Source organism: Solanum stenotomum, chromosome 3 (genome assembly GCF_019186545.1).
Source record: "Solanum stenotomum isolate F172 chromosome 3, ASM1918654v1, whole genome shotgun sequence".
NCBI lineage: Eukaryota > Viridiplantae > Streptophyta > Magnoliopsida > Solanales > Solanaceae > Solanum > Solanum stenotomum.
Window position 1 is genome coordinate 36327751 of NC_064284.1, and position 11602 is coordinate 36339352.

An 11602-nucleotide genomic window follows, 5' to 3' on the forward strand; every position below is an offset into this window, starting at 1 on the left:
AGATAAAATATATTCATGCATACATATATACATACACTTAATGCATGGGAAAAGACATAGATTCCTCCTTGAACTTGTATCGAAAAGTCAGTTACACATTTTAACTATCTTGACGATCTATTACACACCTAAACTTGTTTAAACTGGTATTAATGCCCAGATTCCCCCTTGAACTTGTCTCGAAAAGTCAATTACACATTTTAACTATCTTGACGATCTATTACACACCTAAACTTGTTTAAAGTGGTATTAATGCCCCCTTCGAATATGACATGGCAAAGAAAGTGTCTCCACCTTTCTTAAGGTGCGTGAGAAGAAGAAAAAAAAATGTTAAAATGACAAATTTGAACATGTGGCACTATCTTATTGGTCATTATATAATTAAGTATTATAATTTCTAATATATTAATTATGTCAACAATATTTTTTTTTTGTTTTTTTATTTGTGGCCCCCCAATTTTTTTAAAATGTTTTCACATTTTTCTTTATTTTGACATCTTCATCTTCAACAATTCTTTACTTTGTCACCATTAATTATTGTTTCCTTCACTTTATACCCATGGACACATATTCAAACCCTTACAGAAGAACTCTAAAAAGAAATAGAAAGGAGTGCAAAAGAAGATGATTTTCATCGAAAGGTTAATAATTTTTCAATTTAAACTTCATAATTTTCCTGCTCAAACTCATCGGAGGATCCACCAAAGAAGATTATTGGAGAAAAAAAATCATTAGAAAGATAATGACTTCTATTGAAAATTCCATGATTATTTATGCATAAAATTTATGATTATATTGCCTAAATTTTTCAAAATCCATTGAAGAAAATGACTACTCTATGTTTGTATTCTTGTCGGAGCACCAATTACAATGTCATTTTGTCTCAAGCTGTCATCAATAACATATTTTATTATTCACTACGCACAAATAATACAAATGAAATGCTTAATTTGCATCCATAATTATCAATATTTTATTAAAGTAAATTATAGATCTGTGAGTATTTTTTGTTTCACCGGCAACAATGGTGTTGCCCACCGCATATCACCACCGCCAACATTTCTTACTTCATAATCATCTTACTATTTCCTATTTTCTCTTTTTTCCTTCAACTTATGAAGAAGGAAGAAGAAATGAATTTAAAAAAGTAAAGAGGTGGTGAGGGGAGGAAGAACACAGAGAATAGAAATAGCTATTTTGAAAAAGTGTGAGAAAATATTAAGGGAAAAATGTTAAAAAATATAAAATAATATTATTTACGTCATCAAAACGTGTGTATAACATTTTCTCACACAAAAACAGAGATTGTCTTCGGAAGGGGGAATTAATATCATTTTGAATAAGATTTAGGTGCGTAATAGGTCATCATGATACTTTAAGCGTATAACTGATTTTTTGGGACAAATTCAAGGGAAAATTTATGTCTTTTCTCCTTAATGCATATTATATTGAAATAATGGTCATAACATAGTATTAAATTTTGTGACAAATTCATAAAAGTATTATCCTACTTATCATGTTAATGAACTTAAAGAAAAAACTCTAAATACCTAGGTTAAAAAATAAAGGGAAAAGGGTCTGATATACCCCTTAACTTTGTCATTTAGAGCTAATATACCCCTCGTTATGAAAGTGGCTCATATATACCCCTACTTATACACAAATGGCTCACATATACCCTTTTCCTCTAACGAAAATGAAAAATAATTAATTTTAGATTAATTTTTATAAAAAAATAATATAATCCCATATGAGTATATTTAATTCTCCTCAAACATATTTTTTTTTTACTTTTTTTTTTGTTTTAATGACTAATTTAGATTTATTATTTTGATGGTCAAATTTATTTATGTTTCACTAATATTCTTGTAAAACTTATTATAGATGACCAAATTTGTTTCTTCAAATACAAAAATTAAATTACAATATAGACAAAAAAAAATAATTTTAAATTATAATATAGCCACAAAAAAATAGTTTTAAATTAAAAATAAAATAAGAATAAGAAACTCAATAGTTATAATCAAAAAGTCAAAAAATAATTTATGTATGAAAAAGATTAAAATATACCTTGAACTTTGCTAGAAGAATCATATATACCCCTAAATAATTTTTAAGAAAATTAAAAGTCAAAAATAAAAATTTAAAACTAATTTTTTCACTTCCGTTAAATGAAGGATATATGTAAGCTCATTTTGTAACAGTAGGGGTATATGTGAGCCGTTTGTATAACGGTAAGGGTATATATGAGCCACTTTCATAATAAGGGGCATATTAACTCCAAATGACAAAGTTGAGGGATATATCAGGCCCTTTTCCCAAAAATAAATTATATATAATATAAAAATATTACATATAGGTGATATAACAAGAGTAAATTGGACAATGCATAAAATAAAGAGAAAAAATTAATTATTATTTAAATGAGGAAGAAAATTAATTTTTAAAACAAAGTTGAAAAGTGAAAATGAATTTCACCCTTTATTTTATTCATCCAGTGAGATTTGAGAGAAAACGAAGAATGAAAATTGGGTTTGGTTTGGTTCCCTATGGAGATGTGTATAGAGTCTCATTTGGAAGAGGCATCTGAGTTGTTTATTTTGTTAGATGACACATGTCACCAATCAAAAAGGGAATTGGAGGGATCAGAGGGAGAAGATACCAGAGGGGAGCCACCTCCCTTCCCTACCATCCATCAAGACTCGAACCTTCAAATCTGACTCACAATCCCAAACCCCACTTGATCCAACCCTAGTCTGAGACTAAAAGACCTTACCATGACCCAATACTGACTCAAAACCCAGGATGCGAGTCTCAACCCTCAACCTCATTCTAACACTCGTGACACTAGACTCGAGACTTGACCTTAACTCGAGACCTAAGACCCAACCATGTCTTGGGACCCAAGACCGTAGACCATATTCTGACTCAAAACCCGACCAAACAATCCTACTTTCGGATTTAACTTACATAATTAGCTCTTAATTGAATCTAAATAAATTGAAGACAAATGATAATATTTGAAAATGTATAAGGTACAAGGTTCATTTACACAAACAACACTTCAAATTTATTGGATATTGAACCTATCTCATCATACTACTTCTTTGACAACACAATGACCTGAAATTTTCACATCAATCTCATCATACAACTTTCATTTACTAACTATATTCCCTTTTGGGAATCGATCTGATATATGACTTCTCTATAAACATGAAACAAAGGGTAAGGCATGTACCCTATTTTGATCTTGTACAAAATATAGCTCCTAGAGAAGCTAACTCATTTACATGTATAAAATATGGTCTGAATAAGAACAACAGAAGACATGTTTTTGCCTTAAGTTGTCCCTCCAAAGAAAATACTGACTCAAAATTGGTATACTGACCAAAAATTTTGCCTTACTGCAGCTGTATACACTATCTATTTCCAATGCATTTAATCCACAGCAAAACCCTCCATGTGTTGAATCCTCTTTCAGGTCCAAGTATAAAGTAGTTTCTCACTCTCTTCTAATCAAGCATTCTTTAGGTAATCCAAATTCCTTTTTCTGCAGAAGAAGTTGTTGTCTCCAAGTATCATTATGCAACTTGTAATGCAACACCTAACGAAATAAAGGAAACACCGTTCAATAGCGTTCCCAAACAAAAGACGCATGCTTGAAGCTAATAGAGTTCTTTTCAATTAAAGAAGTGATGTGATAATGGTCAAAGGGTTTAGTCAAACTTCAAATTGGCAAAAGAAAAAACTCAACAGAATCCCTCAGTTAAAAAGACCATACTGGAATATAAAAAGATGTTAAGGCTTTGAGGGGAGGATAATAATGGCGAGGTGAATATGTTAAGTTAAACAAAGATAGTATGTTCACTCAGTCTCAATATTAGAGAAAACATGACATATACCTGTATGAATGTGGCAAAGACATCATCTTCCTTTAGCTGCGAAAACTTTAGGCCCCAGTCCTCAACACTCCCACGTACTGCCTTTTGCCTCTCAGCTTCAAGCACAACTGAATCGCGATACAGAAATCTCTGCCAGATTTTCTTCACATTTTCCAATTTGAATTCGATTTCTGTCTCATTAAAACTCTACAAGAAGTAAATTTATTATTTAGCAATCCTAGCTAAACATGAATGAAGCAAAGAATTCTACATTGAACTGAAGATAACATTGAGTTACCCGAAGAATGTTTAGTAGATTGGGTATTTCATCTTCACGTATCCTAACTGCGAAACTTTCATAGTTGAGAAAATTCTCATATGGTAGGTATATCCCATCCTGAACGTAGAGAAATGGAAGTCAGAGACGCAAGCCATAGGAGAAGAATCCAAAAGCATAGATTGAAAAAGATTCTAATGAATCAGAAGTATGTTCAACAAGGTTTGAAACACTCTTAAAGGGTACAACAAGTATGCAAGAGCTTCAAAAGGCCATAAGTCAAAAGCAGCCCATAGCATTTACAAAGCTTCATATGAAGGCGCTTATCTGTGACAATCCTCCGGCATAAAGCATGACATAATAAAGTACCTGAATCACCACAGGAATGCATCCTTGCAAAATACTATCTTCCATTCGTCCACTCCAACCATCCCCAGGCATAACCCCACAAAAGACGGAACTTGCCAATTCCTCATGGTAGTTCCCAGCACGTAGTGGTGTCACTATCACATCTTCTGCATGCTGCTTGCCAAGCTTACCTTCTTTGTTAAGGGTTGATCCAAATTCTTCTGCCACTTTTTGCCTTATGCCCATACTATACCTGCATATTTCACCAACATCCCTAATTAATGTTAAACAAGCTGCATGCTAACTGCTAAGGATGATTTGTAAACCGACAATCCAAATGCCAACATGCTCTCTACTACCAATAACGGTTAATGAGTGAGCTGTCAGAGATCCAGAGGTTAGGTTCTCAAACATAGAGTGCTTCACGTCTTGCTGTAGAAATCCAAATCTTATTAGGTTTCAGATCACTTACGTAGCTTCTGGTCTTCCATTTTCATAAGCTGGTCCAAGATTTCCATTAAAATAGAAGAATGTTTTCCGCTCCTCACGAGCTCTGCACACATTTGGTCTTGGTCAATATAAAATGAAATCTGAACTAGTGCTGCATTTCAAAATAACTATAGCTTGATAGAGACCTATTATATGTGATTCATGGATGACAACTGAAAGGCAAAACTACCTGGACCAATGTTTAGCATTTAGAGAACCTTCATCAGGTCGTTTCCAAGCAGGAAGTACGAGATCTTTGTCAGGGTCAAAACAGGTGTGGTTTCCTCTTCTATCTGAGGAAATTGGATCCCAATTATCACCCCAATATGCTGTTGTTGAATGGTTATGCTTTGAGTTTGTATTACCCCAATGAACCAACATAATGCTGTTCCATATCTCTTTAGGAGCATAGCAAGCACCTTCATCCCATGAGAAGAACTGCCTTAACAGAAAAAAAGATGACACCGGTGAAATCAATACCATAAAAGTACTACAGCTTCTTTTCTTGTACACTTTTTTTTTATCTCTATGCAAGTTTATGCATCTCTAATTACTGTTCTCTAATATTAATATGCGGACATCTTTATAGAGAACATACCCAGATGTGATCCTTTCCAGCTGAGCGGCTCCAATAAGGATACTGTGTGATAAGATGATCGTAAGCCTTTTTATAGAATTCAAGTGTCAGAGAACTTCTCAACCCACCATGGATATGTTCCTGAAATTGATCATAAGAAAGGTGTAACCTAAATGCATGTTCAAGATGAAATGTATGGTATAAGGATCCAGAAACACAGATATATATACGTTGAAAATAAGATCTTGCAATCAATAGAAAAATATCTATTCTCTAAAGTAGAAGTAAACTCCATTGGTATATGTTAAAAAAAAAGACATTGAGCCTAACTCAACCATTTAAGGAGTCCATGTAACCTAAAGCCCACCGATGTGGGACTCAACACCCCCTGCATGCCAGTACTAAACATCTAGAGTGTGGACAATATAAGATAAGGGGCTCAACATCAGATGAAACAATAAATAGGGCTGGGCCTGGCACTGATACCATCTTAAATAATTGGACTCATGCTTAACTCAACCCCAAAAGCTAGCTTTTGAGCGGAGTATTGTCCAAGACCATATAAGATGTCCATGTACCCTAAAGCCCACAGATGTGGGAGTGAACAGTATATGTCAGCCTGCAAGTCTTTATGTAGTCAGAAAGTACCCAACTTCAAGCAGGTAAAAGTTGACAAAAGATTCAAAATGGTAGGAATTGATAATCAAACAGAGGTGTTTCTAGGTAAAAAGGGCATTTTTGGTACCTGAAATGGAAATCATGGTTTAGCTTGATGTCGGCACACAATGTGAAAGTGCCAACAGCCAGACAACTCTACTTATTGCATGGGTTCTCAACTGTTGAATTACTCCAACGAAACAAGATTTATATCCTAGTGGTGATTTGTTTGACCAAACAATACAGAAAAATAATATGCATCAATACCTGCATGCTCAAGTGTGGAGCATCATCAGCACGAGTTATAATACATGAATCAAGAACAGGAACAAAGAAAAAGTCTGCTTCCTCTCCATTCAATGTACGATGAGGGCTAGCTAACATACTTTCATAGAGTGCCATCTACAAAAAAAATATAAGCATAGTTAATCAACGTCTGCCCAAACATTCAATTTCTTAGTTGGAGACACTTACAGTCAGATGATACCTGTGCACCATACAGCTGGTCAGTCCATACTGTAGCATTTCTCTGATCATAGATTCTGTTTATGCATTCTAATTTAAAATGGCGTCCCTACAATACCCAGGAAGCTAATAGGTATTAGAATTTCACTCTCCAAGTGAACAGATAGGATGTGGCAGGAAGAAATCGTTCTAACCTCCAGAAGAAGGCTGTTGAAGTCTGGGGGTAAGTCATAAACATATATAAGGGGCCTTTTCTTCTCCACAATAGCATCTAGATTGATAAGATTTCCGTTGCTGTTCACATTCTCAGGGACAGTAACCTGCGCTGGTCGTAGCCAGAGAGGCCACTCTCTAATGGATGACAAAACGGAGGGTACACTGCAATCTGTTCCAAACCAACCACTGTCACACTGCAATATGTAAATAAAAAGAACTTGTGTTATAATAAACCATTTTAAAGCTCTGTTACTCTCAACATACTTTCTCGGAGAGGATAAAGTTATCAGAAGGAAACTAGATATTGATGAAAATGGGAAGATGAATGATTACAGCAAAATTCTGCAATCAACCTCTAAATATTAATGAAATACTTTTTAAACTTTCCGTACAGGAAAGACAATGAGGACTGACTTTACCTGACAAAATCCACCGCGACACAACCCGTGGCCTGAGCATTGATTTATACAAGTGCTTAGCACAGACACCTCACAGAATCGACCCCAAAGACCATCATACTTGCAATCACACTCCTCCTTGAAAAGCACCTTGGAGGCATATGCTTCTTCCGGATCCACATTACACCATCCTCGTTTGCTACCATTTGTTGTAAAGACATCGAGATCAGCTTTTGTGAAGTCAGTCACAGGAGCACCACCAGGTTTGGATGGAGGACTAAATCACATACACAAGCAATTATGTACTGCCAGGGTTCTTGTGATGGAATAGATGCAAATAAAGGTTAAATGAGAAATATATTGGCTTACTTGATTGTAAAGCCACATGTCTCAGGAACAGGACGATTTGGGTATTTTGTGCCTTCCCCACAAAAGCACATTGCTCTAGTTGTGTCACAATAAGCAGGACAAATTGAGACAACCCAGTGCCCAAAAGGTTTCTCCTTTGATCTAGGGTAGTTGCAGCTCAACTCCTGCCTCTCAGCACATTCTTCACCTGAAAAGATATAGCATGCTAGTAATGAAGAAAATCAGATGAGAGATTTCAGCTATTGCCTAATTTGACACAAGTTTGATTGTGTTTCAGCCTAGGAAAAAAAAGAGTTTCCAGCTGATATTCTTAGTGTCAGAAGTTGTTAGATATCCTCCTCCTCTCCCCACAGATAACAAAATCCTATTTATCTTTGTAGATCAAACAGGAGGTATGACTTTACAATAGCCCAGAATTTGTGATATCAATATAACCAAATATTTGGTGTGTTTTCTTGCTTGTTCTTATCCACTGTATCATGCCATGTGCCACACTCTTTAACAAAGTTTTACATTCCATTTCATGGACCACACTAATCAGAATTAATACATTTCCAGTGATATAAAAAGAGTGAAGGTTTACGAACCAGTGAAACCATGAAAACATCGGCATTGACCCAATTCGCGATTGCAGATGCCTTGACCGCTGCAATCATTCCTGCAGCTCTTGCCACCGATATGCTGCACTTATAATAAGCTAAACCATCTCAAGAAACAGTATTTTGTTGGATTAGATATTACATACAGATTTTACTCCATTATATTAAAAGAGGGGGTAACAGGTTTAGATAAGTAAGTATTCAGAAGAAAGCAGTTGACAGTTTCATATTTTACTATGTACACACACATACCTCAATGACTTTTAGTGGAGAAGTAATTGAATCGCAACCCGCTAACCACTGACCAACCTGATTCTTCCATGGAGCACCGCGATATACAACACCATTGTGTAAATCAAGAGGAAATTTGGTTTGATTTGATATTATAATATTGTTGTGGGTAGGTTGAGTTGACTTAGTAGAATTGATAGGGATACAAGAGTTCTTATACTGCCTAAAGTAATCCAAGGAAGGCACGACAGGATACAAGAACAAATGAACAACTGAAACCAATGTCACAATTAAAGCAATTATTGTCACACTGGACCATGAATACATTCGTTTCTGCTTAAACCACATCATTTTCTCTTCAAATCTTTATATTTAATTGCAGTCAAACCAAAGCCAAAAAGTATGAAAAACTAACTTTGAATAACAAAGCAAATCAATTCGACAATTTTAACCAACAAACATGTCCAGAGAGAGAGAGTTTAGGCAGTTTGGGATCTGAAATGAAGATGAAGATTGAAGTAGATTCTAACATATTTATATTGCTTTTAGTCAACACCAGTTAACCACAAAACTTTACATTGCCGTCACATAACTAGTTAGTAGTAACAAAGTTTGCTTTCCTAATGTTAAACCTCCCATTCTGACTAACTTTGAATATGGTTAAAATTAGAAAATAAATAATTCCCTCCCATCTGACAAATAGTAGTAGTTAAAATGCTGTAAATAAAATTTAATAATGAACAGTTGGTCATACTAGACCAGATGAAATAATTAGCTACAATTTATTAAAATTATTATGAGTATATATAAATTTAAAACCTTTTAATGTAAAATAAAAGTAATCTTAATTTCTAATATAATAACAAATGCGCCTCAATAATACAATAATTAAGTCGGATGGATACATGAATCATCTAACACTCTGTTTGGATTATTGTTACTCATTGTATTATATTATATTGTTACTATACCTACAACGTTTGTTTTGATTGTTACTTAAAATGTATTGTATTGTATTGTATTGTTAAATTTCTTAGTTACGTAATAATGAAAACCCCTATTTTATGGAACAACCGATTTAATGTGTTCCCATTGTTACTTAATTTCTTTTTCCAATTATATCTTTACATAATATTTCAAAATACTATTTTACACTTTACCTTATATTATTTAATTTTAGTCAAACCTCCTACCCTAGAATAATTAAAGATATTTTAGTAAATTTATAAATTACAATATAGTACGATACAATCAAACCAAACAATTAAAATGTTATTAAACAACAACAATCAATACTATGTTACTCTCTTTGTTTTATTTATCTAGCATTAATAGAATTTTTAGAGTCAATCAAATTTTTTATATGTCTTTTAAATTGTTTAAAATTTTGTGATTTATGTTAATTTTTACGTCATTTTTCAATAATATATGTTACATTCTCTTTCTTAATTAACTATATGTTTTGTATATCTTTTAAATATTCTTAGCTGTTAATTATTGTGATTTGTGGTATTTTTTGTGTGATTTTCAAATCTATATAAATAACAAAGAAGAAACATAGACAATGGGGTATGTTTGGTATGAAGGAAAATATTTTCTGTAAAATGTTTTTCAATTTTTTCATGTTTAGTTGACTTAAATGTTTTGAAAAATGTTTTTCAAATCAACTTATTTTCCTTAAATTTAAGGAAAATGACTTTTCTTCAAAAATTAATTTTTTTTTTCCAAAACTCTCCTCCGACCTCAAATTAAAATTTGTTTTTCTCACCCCACCCCGTAAGTGTCCCTCCCCATTCAAAAAAAAAAATCAATTTATCTTACCCCTACCCCGGTTCCCTACCCCCAAACCAGCCCCTCCCACATCCGAAAAATATTAACAATTTAAAACTTAATTTTTGAAAAAAAAAAGTTTTTTTATGAAAAGAATATAAAATTTTTCATTTTCTTTAACTAACACCTACGCCAATCCCACACCCCCACCCCCAATTTTTTTTAAAAAAAGTTTGTTTATGAAAAACATTTAAAATTTTCATTTTCTTTTACCCACACCTCCCAACCCCCCCACCCCACCCCCAAAAAAATTAAAATTTTATTTTTCAAAACTCCTTTTAATTTTTAATTTTTTTACCCCACGTCCCTACCCTGACCCTCCTACCATCCCTCCAAAAAATATAATTTAAAAGTTTGTTTTTGATTTTTTTTTCAAATTTTCAGATTTATATATTTTTTCCCTCGCTTTACCCTGACCCCCCTACTAGATCCCCCACCAAAATGAAATAATTTAAAATTTTGTTTTTGAAAATTAACTTTTAAGCCCGACCCCGCAACCACTCCCAAAAAAAAATTAAAAGATTTTTTTTGAAACAAAAATTTCAAAATTTTATTTTATTACCCCTCCCCCCTTACCAGCCCTCCTCCCCTACCCCCACCCCACCCCCATCCCCACACACAAAAGAAATTTAAAATTTTCTTTTATTAAAAAAATTCAATTTGAAAGTTAGGTCCCGAGCCTGGTGTGGTTGGATCCCGATTCAGAAGTTGGGGTCAAAATCTTTATTTGGAAGTCGAATCATGGGTCTCACATCGATTGTTGGTCGGGGTTGGGTCTTGATTTGGAAGTCGAGTCTTGATTCGAGTGTCGAAGTCGAAATTCGGATTGGTCGATCGTGTTTAAGTTAGAGTATCAGAGTGAGATCCTGGGTCGGATATACGGTCTCAATTCGAATGTCGGATCTCGGATCGAAAGTCAGGGTCAGGTCCTAGGTTAGATTAATCAGTCATCGGGGTTGTGTCCTAGTTCGCGTGTCAGGGTCATGTCCTAGATCGATTATTGAGATTGGTTTCTGAATTAAAAATTATTTTCCTAAAAAGTATTTTCTACTCTTTAGTAAAAAATAAAAGATATTTTCTGAAAATTGTTTTTTACTCACAAAACAAAAACTAAAAATATTTCAGAATTTTTTTTCTACCCATCAATCAAACATTAGAAAATAAGTCAGAAATTCACTTATTTTTTAGGAAAACATTTTCCATTGAAAACACTTTCCATACCAAACACACCCAAGGTGATGTGACACTTCCCTAGCCTCTAT

At 33.8% G+C, this 11602-nt stretch overlaps 1 protein-coding gene across 2 annotated transcripts; it reads right to left on the reverse strand.

The window, feature by feature from the left end:
• Positions 1 to 3099: 3099 nt before the first annotated feature.
• LOC125859958 (probable glucuronoxylan glucuronosyltransferase F8H) lies at positions 3100 to 8989 on the reverse strand. 2 transcript variants are annotated; one of them, XM_049539813.1, is made up of 14 exons: positions 8532 to 8989; positions 8268 to 8361; positions 7681 to 7867; positions 7333 to 7588; positions 6892 to 7107; positions 6720 to 6806; positions 6500 to 6634; positions 5597 to 5716; positions 5189 to 5436; positions 4982 to 5062; positions 4531 to 4762; positions 4183 to 4281; positions 3906 to 4091; positions 3100 to 3607 (listed from the first exon to the last, which is right to left on the reverse strand). In XM_049539813.1, exons 1-14 carry the CDS (start codon positions 8859 to 8861, stop codon positions 3506 to 3508), a joined length of 2373 nt encoding a protein of 790 aa, XP_049395770.1. In that variant the 5' UTR covers positions 8862 to 8989; the 3' UTR covers positions 3100 to 3505. The 2 variants fall into 2 exon arrangements, with proteins under 2 accessions (XP_049395770.1, XP_049395771.1); XM_049539814.1 differs by having other exon boundaries at positions 8264 to 8361; positions 8532 to 8694.
• Between the last annotated feature and the right edge of the window lie 2613 nt (positions 8990 to 11602).

Bases quoted from the DNA above. Each gene is read 5' to 3' on its own strand.
- LOC125859958 (XM_049539813.1), bottom strand. From the start codon at position 8,861: ATGATGTGGTTTAAGCAGAAACGAATGTATTCATGGTCCAGTGTGACA. The intron at 5,717-6,499 runs GTATTGATGCAT...GATCAATTTCAG, and splicing joins CTCCACACTTGAGCATGCAG to GAACATATCCATGGTGGGTT. The intron at 5,437-5,596 runs GTATGTTCTCTA...CTGTTAAGGCAG, and splicing joins CTGGAAAGGATCACATCTGG to TTCTTCTCATGGGATGAAGG.